This window comes from Diadema antillarum, unplaced genomic scaffold (assembly GCF_040938485.1).
Source record: "Diadema antillarum isolate AM-2024a unplaced genomic scaffold, OU_Dant_1.0 seq00000731_RagTag, whole genome shotgun sequence".
NCBI classification, from domain to species: Eukaryota; Metazoa; Echinodermata; class Echinoidea; order Diadematoida; family Diadematidae; genus Diadema; species Diadema antillarum.
Window position 1 is genome coordinate 884258 of NW_027271632.1, and position 19609 is coordinate 903866.

General features: G+C 40.3%; 4 protein-coding genes across 4 annotated transcripts in view; 3 read left to right on the plus strand and 1 right to left on the minus strand.

The window, feature by feature from the left end:
* The window catches only part of LOC139738224 (spastin-like), an 80931-nt gene extending 76617 nt beyond the window's left edge, over nucleotides 1-4314 (minus strand). The window contains exon 1 of the mRNA XM_071648880.1: nucleotides 3758-4314. Coding sequence (XP_071504981.1) covers nucleotides 3758-4217 — 460 coding nt within the window. The 5' untranslated portion in view covers nucleotides 4218-4314. The remainder of the gene's footprint in view (nucleotides 1-3757) is intronic.
* A 3387-nt stretch (nucleotides 4315-7701) lies between these two features.
* Nucleotides 7702-8829, plus strand: LOC139738225 (sphingomyelinase C-like). Its single transcript, XM_071648881.1, has one exon. It carries the CDS (start codon nucleotides 7702-7704, stop codon nucleotides 8827-8829), a length of 1128 nt encoding a protein of 375 aa, XP_071504982.1.
* Nucleotides 8830-9814: 985 nt separating this feature from the next.
* On the plus strand, nucleotides 9815-12945 carry LOC139738227 (sphingomyelinase C-like). The gene is made up of 3 exons (XM_071648882.1): nucleotides 9815-9896; nucleotides 10766-10816; nucleotides 11690-12945. Exons 1-3 carry the CDS (start codon nucleotides 9815-9817, stop codon nucleotides 12943-12945), a joined length of 1389 nt encoding a protein of 462 aa, XP_071504983.1.
* Nucleotides 12946-16842: 3897 nt separating this feature from the next.
* Nucleotides 16843-19402, plus strand: LOC139738228 (sphingomyelinase C-like). The gene is made up of 3 exons (XM_071648883.1): nucleotides 16843-16864; nucleotides 17621-17662; nucleotides 18177-19402. The coding sequence occupies exons 1-3, from the start codon at nucleotides 16843-16845 to the stop codon at nucleotides 19400-19402; spliced, it is 1290 nt and encodes a 429-aa protein (XP_071504984.1).
* The last annotated feature ends 207 nt before the right edge of the window (nucleotides 19403-19609 follow it).

Genomic DNA, 19609 nt, shown 5'->3' on the forward strand with positions numbered 1-19609 from the left:
ATGTCTCTAGTGACGTCAATTCAGACTCTCACCAGGTTTGGCTTGTTACATCATAAAGCAGTCACACATACACTGCCCATGTACCATGCATGCAGCATAAATGGTCTATGTATGTAATGATGTACACAATGAGCAGAATGGCGATCTCTGCATACAGCAGTAATGTGTGTCTTCCTGTGTTTATGTAATGTATCGAATGACAGTTGTGTTCAGTGTATTGCAATATCAGTACACTGTACCATGTACAATTGTATCTTTGAATTAATACCCATGCTTCCTGCATTTAATGAAACATTGCATATGGTACACATAGGGAGTGAGTTTTATGCAAGAGAACTTCAAATACAATTTGTAGATAAGGTGTACATGTACATATGTACAGTGTAGGTGACATACAGGGCTATTTTAGGGTGCCAAATAGTTGCCACATCACATTTCCTGACTCTGATGCAGTCGTGATTGCATCATTACTGTCGCCTTCAGTCATCTGGCTGGTACTTGTAATTCATAATTTTAAATTCAATAATTTACTTAAGTCATTTCTTTTGAGTTACCATTCTACAGGATATTTAACAATAAGCTTGTCATGAATACATACATATACACACAACCATGTACTGTAAAAGTGGAAATTTTCGCGGTGTTGAAATTTTCGCACATTTCGCGCAACCAGAAACTAGCGCGAAAAATAAAAGCGCGCGATATTTTTGCTTGCCATATGTTCCTGTGCGTGATGTCTTGATTCTGCTGAATTAAAAACACCCGAAACTCTTCTTACCCGGCCAAGCGCAAAAAATTAGTCGTGCGAAAATATCCACTTTTACAGTACCCTACTCATGTTTACATGATGTTGTGCTTTCATCAACTTTGCATACACTGTACATCATTAATACCTCTGGCACTTCCAACATTGACTTATGAATTACATTTTCATGGTTAACTATGTGGAAGCTTTCTCTGTCTTTCAAAATTCCTGTAAAACTACAGTACTCACATCAATTTAACAAACAAAAAAGATATATCTACTCCAGCAGCAACTGCCAATAGTGTATTTTTCAAAGAGTTAGAAAAAATTTACACAGGTTGCCAGGGCCTGACACTAACTTTTTATCTGATGGTCCATTCCATCCACTAAAATCTTTGAATTTGAAATTTTGGTGGCTCGAAACAAACAGAAACATAGAAATCCATTCTGAATCTTAAATGCATGATCGGACCACACCCAAAACAGCATTTTTGGAAATGTGGTGCCCTGACATCAATTTTTAGTGGCCTCAGAACCCTGAGGTTGCAATGAACTGCTAACATTTAAATAAGTAAAAAAATTAAAAGTGGTTGAAAGAAAGTACCTACTGAGGTGGTACCAGGAGGTATTAAAAGTTGTGCAGAGAAATGGTAAGGTATGATGGACAGTGATAGATGATATCATACCTATCACAAATACTCGGTAATTGTCCATCTCTCCCTACTTCTGAATAAGCCATGCTGCCATGTCATACCATCTCTGTGTGTATTTAATAATTGTGTTTCATTAGCCAAGCACTGCTTAAAGTGCACAAATACTGGTACTGTGCTATCACACATGTACACATGTTGCATACAGAAGTACATACTGCAGCGTTTTTGTTGTGTATGAATTTTGTAAGTCCTGTAGCATTCCTGAAATCAGTTTTTAACTTATAATTGTCTCCCATGACTGAAATACAAAGTATTTCATCTTTAGGGTGGAAAATTGCAATCTTGCTCTTATCTTGATTCACGAAAATGCTTATTTGTCAAACTGTTGCTGTGGTTTTCATTGCTAAATTGGCTTTTATACTCTTTCTTATTGTCTTTAAGTCCAAATTTGCAAGTTATTATACATTCAAAAATGTATGGCTTTTATCGTACTACGGTATATTTTGCTGTAGATGAAATGTGATCGTGGTACACTACTGGTGAATAGCAAAAAGTACCTGTACACCATATCCTGACCCTGGGTTGAACCTTGAACCTTGAACCTTGAATGAGTACTCTCTCAAAAGCAAAGACGCTGTCCTGGAGAGGGCTGTGCTGTGCGGTGTGCTGTAGCATGTGCCTGTGGTGACGTGAGCTCAGGTGCATCTATATACAGGTGCAGGTGCTCGGTGCGGGTGTGCCTCTCATTACAGCATCTTAAGAGTAGGGGGCGGCGCCATCTGTCTAATGACAGGGAGGGCTGCACTCCTAAAGGTCATCAAAGTACCTGATGTTACTACTTTGGCAGGGAGAGAGTTCCAAATTCTTATGGCTCTGGGGTAAAAACTGTAGAGGTGGCAGTTGACTCTGGAGTATGGTTGGAGGTATGACAGGTTGTGGTTCTTTGTGTTATTTTGTGCTATCCTGATTTCTTCTGGCATGGCTATGTTGACAAAACCATAGTGGATCTTGTACAACATCTCGCTTTGATGGAGGATGCGACGATGCTGTAGTGTATCCCAGCCGAGAGAAGAGAGCATAGAGGTGACACTGGATTCCCTTGAGTAATCATGGAACACGAACCTGGCTGCTTGGCGCTGGATGTTTTCTAACATCTGGCTGTCTTTCTGGGTATGTGGGTTCCAGGTGCATGTTGCGTACTCAAGCTGAGGTCTGACGAGTTGGTTGTATGCAGCTACCTTCACCTTCTTGTCACATTTGCCTAGGGTTCTCCGAATGATGCCAAGGGTTCTGGAGGCCTTAGCCTGGGTTTTCTGTGTGTGTACACCCCAACTCAGGTCATTGGTAATTGTGACACCTAGGTATTTGTAGGATTTTGTCTGTGGTACCTCTTGCCCATGCATGATGTAGGAACATGTCATTGGTTTACGCTTGAGGGTGATGGTCATGGTTGACGTACCGGTACTAAGAATGACAGAATGACTTACAAGTGATACAAGTAAAACTAGAATATAAAATGTCATTATTGAACATCTACTGCATCATCCTGACTATTTGACATGTGTGTGAACACCATTCACATTTGGGTTTACTACTGTACATCTATGACACACGGGACCAATTGTTGACTATCCAAAGGTTATGGGATACTCAAGAGAACAGAAAAAGCTGATCTGCCTCATGCAAGCAGATGTGATTTAGCATTGTACGTATTGGGCCCTAGTGTTACAAAACGATGCAATCAATCATAGTCTAAGTCAAAGAATCCTTGAACCTTGAATCTTGAAGTATTAATCAAACATACACGTAAGTCAATAGCCAATCAGAATTGAATATTCAGACACTAAAGGCATCTGACTTTGAAGCTACATGCTTGATATTTTGGCTTATGTTTGGCATTTCATCAAACATTTTGTCTGAATTTTTTTTTTTAAACAAACTGTAAGCTACTAAAATTCTTGCATCTGATTGGTTGAGTCTGAGAGCAAGTTTGTCAGGAAAAAAAAGACAGAACGCTTGATGAAATAACCCCTGCGCCATGCCCCCTGATCTCAACCTTTTCACATCAATTGAACAGTAGCAGGGTCATCCCATGGTTTGTAGCTTTTGATGACAACACATCACAAACATTCACATGCTTTTCCATGGTCCTGGATCTGTGCAACCTAGTAATAATTGGCAATCAGTCCGAGTACATACTTAGTCATAGTGTATTGTACACATTTGAATGACCTTGGCTCATTATACATGCAAGTGAAACAGAAAAACTGTTTAAACAGATTAGAACTTAGAACCTACTCAAAGCTAAACAGGCTAAAGTTTTGTAAATGAAATAAATTAACTCAGTAACACAACAAACCTTTTTCCTCTTCATCTATTTTGAGGGCTTTTGTCAAGTATTCAAAGGCTCTTTTGTGATGTTGTTTCTGCTTTGACAGTTGGGGGTCCAGCTTTGGTCCTGTAGTGGATGCGGTGGAAGACGATGATGGGTTTATTGATACTCCAGTCATAGGGTTCCCATTAGCTTCCAAATCGTTTTTCAGGGGGTCATACCCCGATTTCCTGGTGTCCACCATCGCGAAGCTTTCCCGTGAGCTGACTCGAGAAACCGCTTCCGATATCAGCATCCACAGCTGGAACACAATAAATCGCAGAAGGCTGAAAAGCAGCAAAACTGGGTAGCTTGCCCACCTGAGATTTCTCCTATGGACGGATGGTGTACCGTCCAGTTTGGGCTCCTTTTTATCGCCGGGAGTTTTTGGGCGAGTTTTCCGGGGCATCGGCGGCCGAAACCGTTGCCCTTTTTCCGTGCAAACCATCCAAGCCTATTCACTATCACGTGCACGTCGATGATGTTACTTTCCTCATTTAGCACAGTTGTATTGCCTCGTTCACGCAACACATAACAGCTGCTACGAACACGACCAAGCCTGTCGCGCAGCGCTGCCCGAATGCATGCCAAGTTTGTTTACATGGCAGTCGCGCGTCCCTGACACGGACCCAGCAAGAGAGAGGCCCCCGTCGTGAACCTGGCCTGCGCCGCCGATGTACTAGTACCTCGCTCAAGTGCAATTCTCGTTTTCATCGCCTCGACGAAACAACAGGGGATATCCCCCAAATCTTAACGGCCGCACCCACGCGCGCGCGCATCATCAATCGCAAGTCATCTCAGTACAAAATATTGCACCTAAAAGTCAGAGAAAGGGTTAAAAAAATAATAAGAAATAATAACAGAGATTAAAAAAATAAAAAAGTCGAAAACCATACTAACATTCCTGTCTACGGAGTTTTATCTTCATATTCCTGAGGACGGTTTTGTGATGACTTGTGTTTTTGTCAAGAAAAACGTCGTAAAATATTCCCCTTCCTCGCGATGACACGTAGGCCTACGATCGTTATTGCTAAATCGGGGAAAATCAATGTTATGATTACTTTGTGATCTGAATACTAGTAATCAATTACTGCATCACTGCTCAGATGAATGATTTATTACAAAGTCTGATCAAACTGCATGTATGCGTCAAATATCGAGATTACGATTTTTGTCCTATACACTGTGCTATCAATTGGCTTCATGCCACTTTTCCTCCAAAAGTTTTTCAGGTTGCTGTTGGTTTTTCACTTTTCTCCTTCCTGGTTTGGGATCACCAAATTTTCATAGTAATACTATTTTTTTTTTTTTTAAAGAGACACCCACTAACTCAACTACTTGCAAAAGGCAAGTTTCTGGTTGGCGAATCTGAATTTTATTTGTTATAAGCATTATTATAAAGTGAATCCGCGACGGTTAGTGCCACACTCACCGAAGTTTAAGGAAGTTCTTACAAACTGTTTTTTCTTCTTTTTTTTTTAAACTTTCATGTAATTCAATGAAGTGTCTTTAATAGAGGGCAATTTTAGAATTAAAAATGACTGAGTAATAGAACATACCTGAAGGCTTGTTTTTTATAAAGGAAATATGGTAGGAATTTCCCAAGAATCTTCATTTATTATGAAAAACTGGGTTACACATTTCCCTTGATCTAATGAGATCTATATAAAGGCAACATCTCATTTTCCATGTTATCCGGTGGAGATAACATATTCTTGTAATACTCTAGAATAAATTATGCTGAAATTTCATTTTTATAGCTTGTTTGTATCGTTTCCTGCCGAAGTGGTCGAGATAGCACAAATTGTTATAGAGTTATCACCTAGAGAGGGCGGCAACCACAAACTCACAAATTCAGTCCAATAAGCTTGTATTAGTGTAAAGGGTATTTCCAAATCGATTGTCCATTGAGGATTCCCGGGTAATAGTTATGTCTTCGGGTGTCTGTGTTGTTGGGTGTCCATAAGAAAACTTTTGGTGGTCGTTGGGTTATTTGTGAAGAATCATACAACAGAAGTTAATCTAAAAAAACATTAGAAATCTCTTAAAATCTAACAAATTAACGATTTTGAAAAAAAGGGCCTCTGTAATCTTTCTAGGAAGAACTTTTATCATTTTACGTTCATGTTTGCCTGCAAATGAATTGAATATTGCACTACTATGGAGTACAGGGGCATGATTCTGTGGAATTTTCTAGAAAACTTAAGAGCATTCAAGACCATGGCACTTGTCAAATCGTTTATCCAATGAGTCTGGATCACTTTGGAGTTTATTTGGAAAGAAGTAACTCAACAATGTTGTTTATACCGGCGCACTCTTATGACTTATCCGAAGACCCATGGCCTGCAGCAGCAGAGATTTTCCGGAGATGCAACTTTTATCTTATCGAGTCTTCGAGAAATCTTGTCTCTTAATTCTACAGGTTTTCCCTTGGCAAATTATCATGCATTATGTGTAATGATATCCTCTTTATTCGCCTTACATTGTGAGTGTCATCATGATTTTCAGTTAGGTTAAAACAAACCAGCACAAATATAATTCGTTCCACTCGAGCCACTCGGGGGGGGGGGGGGTGGGGAAGGAGGGAGGGGATGAAGGTGACCCACTCCTGGGTTTGTTTCGCAGCTCCTTCCAAACTTCAAAGTACGCTGATAAGGCCAAGGACGTCGATTGCGATCCAGAGTATACATAGTGTTGACGAATAGTCTTACAATTCTATCAAAATAATGGAGGTATTTGGGATATTGTTGGAGTGCATTTTCTTTGCATCGTTGCTGCAGACGACATTAGCTAATGCAGGTATGTGATTGATAATGTTCCTTTCATGTGTATTTAAGTATGCCGCGTAGGCCTACTTGAAGAGATAAAGAGCAGCTGAGAGCCCATTCTTTAGCTCAAGAAAACTTTTGCATATAGTTACGTAGGCGAAATTGCCGTCATTGTTTACTATATCATAATTATATACCATACCACACGTTTAGAATACGTCAGATTGAATGACCATTAGTACCTGCATTATGAAGGCGCCTTTACAACTGCCGGGAGGTCCATGTGGTTAATATTGTCTGATCAGAACTTGCATGACTAGATTGTATGGATTTCGTAAAATAACACATGATAGCTTATAGTTTAACAGTTTAACAGTTCAAATCTTTGCTTTCGAAAATGTTTGCCGTTTTTCAAGGAACAATATTCGAACTTGGAAAATTTCTTCATTTAAAAATAGTTATTTTATGTTCATGACCAAACAGAATATGAGCCGCTGTAATTGATAAATGAAAATAACATTTTCTGACTTATGTGAAATGTTTGTGTTTCTAAAGGTCAGAACTGCAGCGTTGACCCCGGAATTCCTACTGTCTGGCTCGGTAAGTTCTTCAAACGCTTGGTGTAGCTTGCGTATTCACAGTCTCATTATATTGCTTGTGACTACAAAATGTCTTCTTAGGTAGGATACTTACTTCATGCACAATATCGTTTCTTTATCATTGCATAATTTTATATAAGATGATCAAGAAACCATATTATTGTGTATGATGCTTCAGATATCAATGTACAATAATCTGTACAATTCTATATGACCTAAGGTTACTTTCATGTGAACCAATACCAACATACAATGATTACGCAAGAGAGTGACGAAGTTTATACAGCCGGTACAAAATCTAATAATGTAATCCCGAGCCGCGTGTGACCGCATTATTATCTAATTTTGATATGATCAATAGTCTTCTTGCAGATGTCGAAATTTCCAGAGAAGTAAAGTACAGTTGATCGAATGCTTTTGCGATTATAGACGATCCGTGGAAAATGTGGTGTCATATCATCTTTCCTCAGATGACGACGGAGAGAACGAAACCTGCATAATTGAACCGTTGCAATGTTCCCACTTTGGTCTCGATCTGGTGTGCGAAGTGCCGTGTGAGGGCGGTATGAGGGTCTTGTGTTCCTCGCCCCCAGCCATCCCTCTCTCGGAGCCATCCCCAGCCACCCAGATAAACATAGTGGCCTACAACATTTGGGAACTGCGCTATCTGTACCAACAGAATGGTCAGAGAGAGCGAACTTGCCGGCAGCTGAAGGAGCTCTTCCGACTGAGGCAAGATATTGACGTTATTGTCTTCAACGAGGCCTTCATGGGAGGTTGCTTCTCGAGCGTGAACTCGACCACCAGTGCGAATACTCTGACTATCCGCGACATCCTGGTGCAGTACGGGTTCAATTTCTTCACCAGAACGATTGGGGAGGAGCGCGAATTGCCGAAATTCGAGAACGGCGGTGTCTTCATAGCCACGAGGTGGCCCATTGAAGCAGAAGACGAGACCATCTACAACAATGCTGTCAACACTACTTCGGATGCCCTGTCTGCCAAGGGGGCCAAGTATGCTCGCGTAGTGAAGACAGTCGATGGAGATAGTAGAATATACCACATTTTTGGCACTCATCTCCAGGCGTCAAAGGGTGCCGTCGCAGACAACGTCCGGGTCAAGCAAGCGAGTCAGATGTACGACTTTGCCCAGGGGCTGAACCTACCCTCCAACGAGCCTGTCATCTATGCCGGAGATCTCAACGTGAATTTCTACACGGATGCGCCGTCCAACGCAGCCGATATCTTCGAGGCGCTGGAAGCCGTCGTACCGCCAATAATTGGCGTGTATAACTACACCACGGATGGTCTCGAAAACGATGCGAGAGATGGCAACAGCAAATCGTTCAAGGACTACGTCATCTACAATCAACACCACCTCAATCCAACCACCGCAACGCAGGAGATCTTGCGCCCTCGCGCTTCTGAATCCTTCGAAGTCTGCATGGAAGCATTCTCCCCCTATCCCTCCTACCCACACTCACCGCGATGTCGGAAAAGACAAAACATTACCGATCTCTCCGACCATTTCGCCGTGATCGGTGTTCTTGACTTCGACGACCGGATGTTCAGCACAACTGACCAGGCACCAACCTCTACTGACTCAGAAGCTGGGCGCCTTGTTCAAGACTTGTGCATGGTTTTGGTTGTAATTGCTGGTGTTTTGCTTACTCTTGCTCCTCCATTATTGTGAGTAGAAGGGACTAAACACAGGTTCTTTTCCCCACTTGGCTTCATCATGGTTAACAATAACTCAAGTAAACTTGAAAAAAAAAAATTTCGAATAACAACAACAACAAGCTCTTCCGAATACAATATCATATCTCCAAAGCTCTTTATTTGTTAGTTCGCATCATAGAATTGATGATCTTGGATATGGGTATATGATCATGTGCAAAATTTTTGGAGTGATCTGCGTTGTACAAGATCCGCTTTTCGGTAGATCACTCTTTTCCGTCGAAATATCAACTTTTTGTCACTTTTGCAAAGTTTACGCATTGTTTCTATTCGTTCGTTCTTTATATCGCTTACAAAAATCTGTGATCTCTGTTGCTATAAAATTGCTTACAATAAATTATATATTAGTGTTTGCTTTGTATTTGTATTACTTTTCTGTTTGATGAAAATAAAAAACACAATTGGAAAAAAAAATGAATATGCGAGAAAAAAAGATCTGTGCAGTGCAATCATGAACATGTGAAAATTATTTGCGTCAAAAGTGTGCCTTTGCCCTGTGTGCATGGTGTGTATGCGTGTATCTTCTATTTCATGACTCTCGCTCGAGAAATGTTCACACAGAACTACTGCATTAAAGGATTATTGGTGTCTCTCTCGAAATGGAAAATATATCTTTGTACACGTTCCGTCAGTGATTCATGATTGATTCATTGATTATTCGATAATCATAACGGCTGATAAAAGAGCCTATATATTGCAGTGTTTTACCAAAAGCAACTGGAACAAAAGCAAACAAATTCCTCTCATGACGGACGGGGAAGAACATAAATATCTTGATAAGACATTGATTACTCGCCGACTTTGCTCTCATTAACTACCTGTTAACCGTCAGACGATAAGGATATACGAGACTGAGTCGCCAAGTGCCTGAGCTATTTAAGACGAGTCTGGGATCGGGTTCAAGAAAAGAAAGATACACATTTCGGCGAAAGAAGAGCAAAATGGCCTTCCGCAACTATCATCAACACCATTTGGTTGGATTGCTTTTGATGACCATCTTTGCAGTCATCTCCTGCGTCCAAGGTAAACGATATTGATATACAATGTACTACGTTATTAAGTCTAACTGCACAGTGTATGATAGACAAGTGTGTGAGATAATTGCACAAATTGCAGAAAACCCAGCGTGTGAGGCCAGCCATATCTGATTAAATGAACGTATTGACCATCCATTTGTAATATATCGTAACGACAGACGAAATGCCAGTACAATGCATAGGACTTCAAAATCATAATATCAATAATTTAACAGTTAGAATTGCCCCAAACATGAAAAGACAAAATGAAACGTCAACGGCCTCCTGATCTGAGCTCAGTAACTCGAATAAGTTTCCTTTAGGATATTTGATAGAAAAGGCAAGATTACTCGCACATGTCTTATGTAAAATATCATTCAAGCATAATGTTGTCAGATCATCTTTAATCCCATGTTTTGCATGGTCGTGTCTTGCATCTTGCAGTGAAAAATTCCTTGAAAGGTTTTGTTGAAAAGTATATACCCACACATTTTTAGGGTTCCCTTTAACCACACTGTAGCAGAGTTTTAAATTAAGTCTTGTTAAGAGACAACGTATTTTGTAAGTTGCTTTGTGAGCGTAATGAAAATGGAATCAGTGACACATTGCATGCAATAAACATATTAACTTGACTTCAATGAGTAACTTCAATGACTATCATGGTCGTCACAGCCTTTCACATCTTGTGCATGCTGGTTAACTACGAAATGGGATATTGAATATCAATCAGTATGGGTTACATTTATGTTTGTTTTCTTGCAAACGGATGATTATCATAGCAAGATACAACTAAGACCTAATCATTTGGTGGGGTCCCTGAAGTACCATTATAAAATTATGTCGAATTTTGATAACAATATATATTTTCTCTTTTCATTTCAGGACAAAACTGCGATGTTGACGAGAATACACCAACAGTTTGGCTGGGTAAGCTAGTTAGCGAAGGATCATCTTCACAGCTTTTTTTTCGGGCTTTAGTTTCTCGCCGCAAAAAAAAAAAAAAAGAGATTGTTGTTTAAACCTTACATTAATAGAATTTATGCAGAAAGGGCAGCTCTAACAGCTATCTGTTGGTGGTAACTGTTATTGCATCCTTCTAAAATTTGCGACAAAATAATTATACAAACGCAATAGCATAGCATCGATAGAAGGTGTTTTTGGAATGTATGCTGTAAAGTCGTTTATCTTCTCAATGGTTATGATAAGGTGACATGAATGTCTGTTAAAGTATAGACGTTTTATTGCTATATTTAAAATTTTCGAAGATGTATAGTATTCGTGTGTGCAGACGGACCGTTATTTCATGTGTGTAAAACTCCACACCAAGACGTTCTTACTCACCACAGTTCCGCATTAACTGATGTGATACGATAATTCTTTATTATTGTACGTCATGGATTCGACCTTTCATTAGTCACGTGACGTGATTTCCAGTATGATGCTCGTACGTGTGGAAGCCTTGTCCGTGTTACAAGAAAAAAAAATCAATATAAAACTATGAATACAGTACTTTACAAATAGGGTCTATACTGTCATAGTCATGATAGTAGCGTCTTCTGTCAAAACTTTAAAATGTGCGGAAGTTGAAATGCACACGAGAGGTAGAAAATGTGTGATTACTCATAATGCACATTTCGACTTTACATAAAGAAATTTATAATAGGTGAAAGGTTTGACCGTCTTTATGATATTCCTTCCGGTATAAGATGTGACATTTGGGCGTTCACTGATTATTATTGCTCAAAGAGTTGCGATTAGATAAAAACCGATAGTTTGCGCTGTTCATATTCTGCACTCTAGGAGACGTAGAAGATGACTTTTACTGCAAGGGAAATCTCACCCACTGCTCTCACTTTGGTCTGGACTACGTCTGCGAAGACCCGGACGGTGGCTCACTTGAACCCTGCGAAAACGGAACGAAAGTGATGTGCGCATCTCCAGCAGTACAAATGGCCGATCCTACTCCCGCTACGACCCTGCGAGTCTTGGCGTACAACGTGTACGAGATTCGATATCTCTACTTCCAGAGTGGTCAGCAGGAGCGAACGTGCCGAATCCCTCGACTCGTCTTCACCATGCATCCCGATCTCGACGTCATCGTCTTCAACGAGGTGTTCATGGGAGGTTGCTTCGCGCCTTTCGACGACTCCATCGAAACGAGCACGCTGACCATCCGGGACATGCTGGATCAGTACGGTTTTAATTACTACACTTACACCGTCGCCGAGGGACCTGGTGAACCTTTCCCGCTCCTCGAAAATAGCGGCATCTTTGTGGCGTCCCGATGGCCCATCCTGAAGAATGCATCGAGGGTATTCAACGTGACTGAAACATACGCCGTCACAGCAAAGGGGGTCATGTACACTGAGATAAACAAGACAGTTAACGGAGAAAGTCAAATATATCATGTTTTTGGCACTCATATGCAAGCATTTGGCACAGAAGACGCAGATGAGGTGCGGGTCACTCAGGCAAATATCATCCGGAACTTCATGCTCGAGCAGAACATTCCAACCAGCCAGCCAGTCATTTATGCCGGAGACCTCAATGCAAAGATGAACACAACAAACGGGGACGACGTCATCGAGGCGTTTGACGCAACCGTCCCTCGACTTGTCGGCGACCTCTACGTTACTTATGACCACCAGAACAACGACATGTTCAACGAAAACACAACCGAGAATAGCACGTGGCTTGACTACGTCATGTACAGTTCGTCGCATCTCCAGCCCACGACTGCCACCTTGCAGGTTGTTCGACCCCGGATGGATCCATTGGAGGTGTGCTGGAGAGCCATCTCACCTTTTCCAGCTTATCCAGGAATGGACGCATGCAGAGACACCAGAGTCATCACTGACCTCTCAGACCACTACGCTGTCCTGGGAACGTTTGACTTTGACCATGACGACGTCTTGTTCACGACACCCTTCAACCCTTCACGACACCCTTCAACCCTTCAACCCTTCACTACCGACTCTACAAACGCTCTCCGGTGTCTGGGTGGCTGGTCTGCTGCCGTGTTTGTAATCCTCACAGTGATTTTGCAACAGTGGTAACATTCAGGTTTGAGACTTAGTGCGATGATAATATAGTCAGTGATGCCAATGTTTACAGCAGTCTCATGATTTGACCCTTTTTGCAGACGTATTTGCCACTCATCGCTCAAAATATATTGCTTATGAAATCAGGTCATCATGGCCCTCGCAAATTTCAGTTTCGTCGTTTTGAGAAATAAAGATTATATTTCTCTCTAATTATTGCATTGAATGATTTTAATTTTTGTTATTTTGTTTGTTGTTTCTCCATAACACGTTTACGTGGCATTTTAGCTTTGATGTTTTGACAAACCTCACATCAGACCAAATAGTCTTAGTTACAGATCTACAGAGGTAATTTCATTGACAGCTCTTTTTATGTTTTCTATGAATGTTTACTAAATATGAGTTTACGAATTCACGAATACATGTAAGTTTGAGTAATATACATTGTACGTATGTTTTGTTTGAACGCATTTAAATAAATGCTTCCCAAAGCAGAGTATGTGCACTCCTTCTGTGCGATATCCATGATGACCGTTTTTAAAGTAAATCGTGTAGGTAAATTTGCTACGAGTTAATTGACGTGGTGTTTAAAGTATGGTATCACCATGGAGCTACTTATTTCCATGGCATCACATTTTGCGTTCACTAAACTTGTGCTTCTTCGTACTTAAAGGACAAGTTCACCTTCATAAACATAAGGATTGAGAAAATGCAACAATATTAGTAGAACACATCAGCGAAAGTTTGAGGAAAATTGGACAATCGATGCAAAAGTTATGAATTTTTTAAATTTTTGTGTTGGAACCGCTGGATGAGGAGACTACTACAGCTTGTGAGTCATATGCGTACAACAGTATAAAGAAAATGTAAAAGAAAATTCAACATATTTTCACTTTTTTCGCATAATAAAAGAGCACTTGACTTGCCTCTTTCTAAAGGCAGGGGGAATATTATTACCCATAACATTTGTCGGTAACGAGTCAGGGGAATGTGTACTTTTTTCAAAAGATGGAATTTTGTGAAATTCTCTTTACATTTTCCTTATATTGTTGTACGCATGTGACATCTAAGTTATTCATACACTGCAGTAGTCTTCTCATCCAGCGGGTACTGCACAAAAACTTCAAAAATTCATAACTTTTGAACGGATTGTCAGATTTTCCTCAAACTTCCAATGATGTGTTCTACTAATATTGCTACATTCTCTCAATCCTTATGTTTGTGAAGGTGAACTTGTCCTTTAAAGGAAACCAAAATCCCAACATAAACGTGGATTGAGTGAAGCAGCAATGTTATAGCACAAAACATCAGTGAAAGTTTGAGGTTTGAAAGTTTTAGTTCGGATAAAAAGTTAAAAAATTTTAACGTTTCGGTGCCATCATCGTTGCATCATGCATGAAGAGACTACAGTTCATGACATTATTACAATTTTATACAGAAAATAAAGGAAATTCCACAAAATGTAATTTTCGTGAAAAGTATACATTTCAAATATGTTAAGGTTGGCAATATCCCCCCCCCCCCGCTTTCAGAAAGAGGTATGTATAGGTCAAGTGCTCTTTCTTATGCTACAAAAGTGAATATATGTTGAATTTTCAGTATATTTTCGATATATTGTTGTCATAGCGACGTCATGCACTGTAGTAGCATACTCATCGAGCAATGAGGGCACAACATTTTTAAAGATTCATAACTTTTAAATCGATTGTCCTATTTTCTTCAAACTTTCACTGAGGTGTTCTACTCTTGCTGCTTTCACACAATCCCCACTTATATTAATTGGTTCTGGGTTCCTTTAACCAGCTTTCACCGACGATTTAACTTGAAATGCTGTCATATACCATGTACACAGTATTGATTTATTGCGCTCGCAATCATTACTATGTTGTAATTACATATGTTGTAAACACAATGGATGTAAAAATATTTTTTGATAATTGTATACATTTCCTTAATACGAGTGAAATACGAGTGCAAGTACTCCATGAAACTTTCAGCCGTAAGGCCGTAGGTAGACCCCTACTAGTTTAGGATTAAGTGGGAAAAATTAGTCTCTCACCCCCTTTCAAATTTTTGATTGTGTATATAACTGTTATCAATTTGCAGTTATCTGTTTTCCATTATTTGTTTCAACAATTCATATGATCAAAGATATTGCTTGGAGATTATGTGCAAAATATGCATGGATTCATTGTGCTTTCTTCTACGCATCAATTTTATGAAATGCAATGGGATTTTTTTTTCAATATCTAATTTAGATTATTGTCATGACAAAATCAAACTCGGAAACATGCATTGGCAAACACTTCGACCAAAATCCGTAGACGGTAAAAACGAGAACCCTCGACAATAAACCGGTTGGGATATCACTCCTCTGCTTAATAATCTATTGCTTTCAATAAACCGTGTTTCTCACACTTTGCAAACCTCCTCGCAAGAAAAGGTTAATTGGTACTCCACCAGCAGACTCTCAAGTGGTATATCCACGCAGGTGAAGGGGCTACAAGTGATAAGCAGTCAATATCTGAAGACAACTAACTTGACAGACCAGGCTGCTTGGAGATAATGTTTCACAAATTGGTTACAACCTTCGTACTTCTCTGTGATTAATATTCTAATCACAACGCTCACCAGAAGTTTGTCAACCTTTCCATTCTGTATTTGGTATTTTCTTGGACATGATTTCACTATCTACATGTATTTATGTATATCCTATGATAACTCTTAGTGTCAGTGCGTTATCACGTGCGATCAAAAACAAAAATAAACATGATGGAATTGGCATCAAAAAGTGCATATGATTGGTCCCACTTCACTTATGTCATACCTATTATATATATATATATATCTGCCCGACTAGGTCACCGAAACATAACATAACATACAATTATATTTCTCTTTGTGTCTGGGTATATGTGTGAGCAGATGAAAGCGTATTTTTTCGTGTATCCGTCACATTTATTTCATGTCAGCTTGGCCATACCGGCACTCGCATAGGTTGCAGATATTCTTCTATAGGAGAGAATAAGAAAGATAAAGAGAAAATGGTGTGGGCACAGAGCAAGAAAAATAAAGCGGAATTACAAAAAAAAAAAAATGTGCACACACACACACACACACACACTGTATATATTTATATTATAATCATTCAGCACATTACTCACTGCTAAAGTCCCGGACGGAGTACATTTATGACATTGCATGTAGTGAAAAAGGTTCGCTGCTATGGCCTTATCCTCCATGCAGCTGTAACTTTATGCATAAGACTGAAGAAGAAGAAGAAGAAGAAGAAGAAGAAGAAGGAGAGAATAAAAACAAGATTTCATAAAGATTTACCTCTTTCCATCGTTATTTCCTGTGAAATAGGTAGGGGGAAAGTATTTGGGCTGAACATTCATGCACAAATGATTAAAAATTCATAATTTTGCCGGTGCTTCCAAATTTGACACAAAGTTTAAAAAAAAATCCCCTACAAATCTCTGTTTTCTTGCCGTTGTTCTTTGTAATTGCATTTAATTCGTGCACTTAATCAAGTTAATCTGCCTTTAGAAATCAGCATGGAGGGTCCAAGGTCCTAATTGTTGATTAACAGTTTCAAGTTATCTTGGAAGCATTGCATACACATACTCGGGCGCAGACAACTGGAACAACACACACCAAGAACACGTTCGTTGTCGATTACCAGATCATTTGAAAATATACATTTATTGTGCTCTGAGCAGGATTGTAACATTTCCACGTCCACTGACATCATGATGACGTCACATAACATCCTTCTTTGGGTTTCGTTACTGCTTTGTACTGCAGGAGTAAAAGGTGAGACTATTGTAGCAATCTTCTTTTGATATTAGGATTTCACATAATTCATCGTGCTTACCTTGCACTGCATCGAACAGAACACAGAAGGACAAGATGTCGTCTTTCTCGTCCTACAGTTAGTTAAGTTCATCGTTGTTTATTATTTGGGCACCACTGTAGAGTCCTCATACACTTGCAAAGACATGGCGACAATTAAATGGCGCTCTTCGTGGATATATTTTAAAGACTGTTGAACCTACAACTAATCAAGTAAATATTGTCACTGTTGGTTTAATTCAATTGTTATCGATGTATCAGTCAAAAATTTTATATTGTTTACTCACTTTGAATATTTCAGTAGGCTTATTCATTACAATGTGTCATGACTGTATAAGGGTTCACTATTGTTTTAATTCACACCGTCTTGTTTATAATCATCACTCTCTCTGTTACAAAATGAAATGTACGTCACGGTTTGTTTGTGTTTTATTTTGTCGAAAAATGATAATAAATCTGAATTACTCATCCGTATACTCCCTATACAGATGAGTCCAGCATGGAGAAGTGAGTAAACGTCTAGCTTATCTCCCGTCACGTTATGTTTCTTTTTTTTTTAAATACCAGATATAATGTATTGATAAGATAAAAGGGTCTAAAGTCGAGCAGGGCTAAAGACATCACACCACACCCCACATGAATGTGTTCCATGGCGACACACCTTGAATGTTCAAACTGGGGCACGCAAATGATAGCAACACAAACTTCAAATCGAGACTTGTACAACTAGTGTTTTGTCAAGGAGGGGTACTCGATTAAACCTGATATCATGTGAATAATTTAGGAATAGTAATCAAGCCGAAGAGTACACACTATTTACTTCTTTTTCTTCCAGGTTCCTGTGACGTAGATGACAACACTCCGACTGTTTGGTTAGGTAGGTACATAGCTGGGCGATCCAAGTTGTGTTCTTTATAATAAACCACGCCCATACAGGATAATAGCCATGCATTTGAAGTGAGTGTTGTCAAAGGCCAAGTGATATTCTGCGTGCTGTAAAGCCAATACGCGTGTTAACATGAAGGTGAACATTGATGAACCTCTCAAAACTGAGAAGCTTTGCTTAAACAAACTTGACGCCCATTATATTTGTCATGATAAACGTTCATCGACATGAGCATGACACATCCGTTGACAGAACCTAATATCTAAATCAAATCTTCAAAGCAGTACATTTTATTCACTTAAATCTTTATGGAAAATAAAGATTTTTACCTACACAAGTCTACTTAAACATATCAGGGTTTCTTTTTACCGGGTCAGTCCTCATTTATAAAGGTTACATGGAATCTGTGCTGTTTGAACGATCGTGACCTCAGGGAATTTTGTACATTTTATTACATTTATGTTTATAACCTTTTAAAAGATAAGACTTTATGTTGATCTTCAAGGTGATGAGCTGGATTGTCAAGGGAACTGGACGCACTGTGGACATTTCGGTCTCGACTTCGTTTGTGAGAACGCCACTGGGTCTTGTCCCAATGAGAATGACGTCCTCTGCGCCTCGCCCGAACCAGTGCCACTCAGTGATCCCACTGCAGCTACAACTTTGAAGGTCATAGCTTACAATGTGTGGGAACTGAGATATCTATACTACCAGACGGGACAACGGGAGCGCACCTGCAGGATTCCCCGGGAACTCTTTCGGTTGCATCCTGACGTCGACGTCATCGTGTTTAACGAGGTGTTCATGGGTGGTTGTTTCTCCGTGTACAACGAGAGCATGGAGGAGAGCGAACTCACCATACGAGACATCCTCGATCAATATGGCTTCATTCACTACACAGAGACTGTCGGGAGTCCTCCTCAGCCGCCTCGGAAGCTCGAGAATGGAGGGGTCTTCATCGCCTCTCGTTGGCCCATTCTCAGGGAAGACAGCTTCGTTTATAATGAATCGGTTCCCTTAACGGCAGACGACATATCGGGGAAAGGAGCCGTGTACGTCCAGATCGAGAAGTCTGTAGGAGGAGAGAGCAAGACGTACCACGTTCTCGGTACCCATCTACAAGCTACGCAACGAGCAAATGCTGACGCGGTTCGCGTTGCTCAGGCAACCCAGATGTACGAGTTGATGCGGAAACAGAACATCCCTGCAGGTGAACCTGTAATTTACGCTGGAGATCTCAACGCGAGGAATGGCACCCAGCATGGACATGACGTCATCAGCGCCCTCCACAGTGAGGTCCCCGATATCGTCGGAGAAAGAATCTACACCTACGACGGGGTGGAGAACACTCTGCTTAACTCTACGGGTCAGTCGTGGATAGATTACGTCCTTTACAGCACGTTCCATCTTCAGCCAGTCTACGCCACTCTGGAGGTTGTGCGCCCCATGTCTTCCCAACCCTTCGATGTCTGCATGCTGTCCCTCTCACCCTTTCCCACCTACCCGTTTTCCGAACGCTGCCTTCTGGAGATATCGACCTGGGATCTGGCCGATCACTATGCCGTCCTTGGAGTCTTTGACTTTGAAGAAGTTAGTTCCAGTGCTTCCACCCCTGGTGTTACGGACGTTACAACCGACGCTCCTGACTTCACTACAGACTCCGGTTTTGTCATTTCTTCTGGACATCTACTTATAGCTTTAACATATTTCCTTGCATTGATATCAGTCTAAGAACGTGGACGATAAGGCCTGCTAGCATCTAAGTCTTCTTCAAGACAGCGTATACAACGTCAACGTCAATGCGATATACCGTTAACTAAATCTGCTTTCCAATCTTTACTATCTTTTCATTCTGTACTCGTCCTTTTTCTTAACATTTTTCAAGTTTCGGTGTCCGAAATGATTGGCTTGGTTAGGTTTTATTTCTAATTTTCTCCT

Excerpts from the sequence above, each read along its gene's own strand:
- LOC139738225 (XM_071648881.1), top strand. The coding sequence starts at position 7,702 with ATGAGGGTCTTGTGTTCCTCGCCCCCAGCCATCCCTCTCTCGGAGCCA.
- LOC139738227 (XM_071648882.1), top strand. The coding sequence starts at position 9,815 with ATGGCCTTCCGCAACTATCATCAACACCATTTGGTTGGATTGCTTTTG. Across the intron at positions 9,897-10,765 it reads AGTCATCTCCTGCGTCCAAG|TTTCAGGACAAAACTGCGAT; the intron begins GTAAACGATATT and ends TTTCTCTTTTCA. Across the intron at positions 10,817-11,689 it reads TACACCAACAGTTTGGCTGG|GAGACGTAGAAGATGACTTT; the intron begins GTAAGCTAGTTA and ends TCTGCACTCTAG.
- LOC139738228 (XM_071648883.1), top strand. The coding sequence starts at position 16,843 with ATGTCGTCTTTCTCGTCCTACA. Across the intron at positions 16,865-17,620 it reads GTCGTCTTTCTCGTCCTACA|GTTCCTGTGACGTAGATGAC; the intron begins GTTAGTTAAGTT and ends TTTTTCTTCCAG. Across the intron at positions 17,663-18,176 it reads CACTCCGACTGTTTGGTTAG|GTGATGAGCTGGATTGTCAA; the intron begins GTAGGTACATAG and ends TTGATCTTCAAG.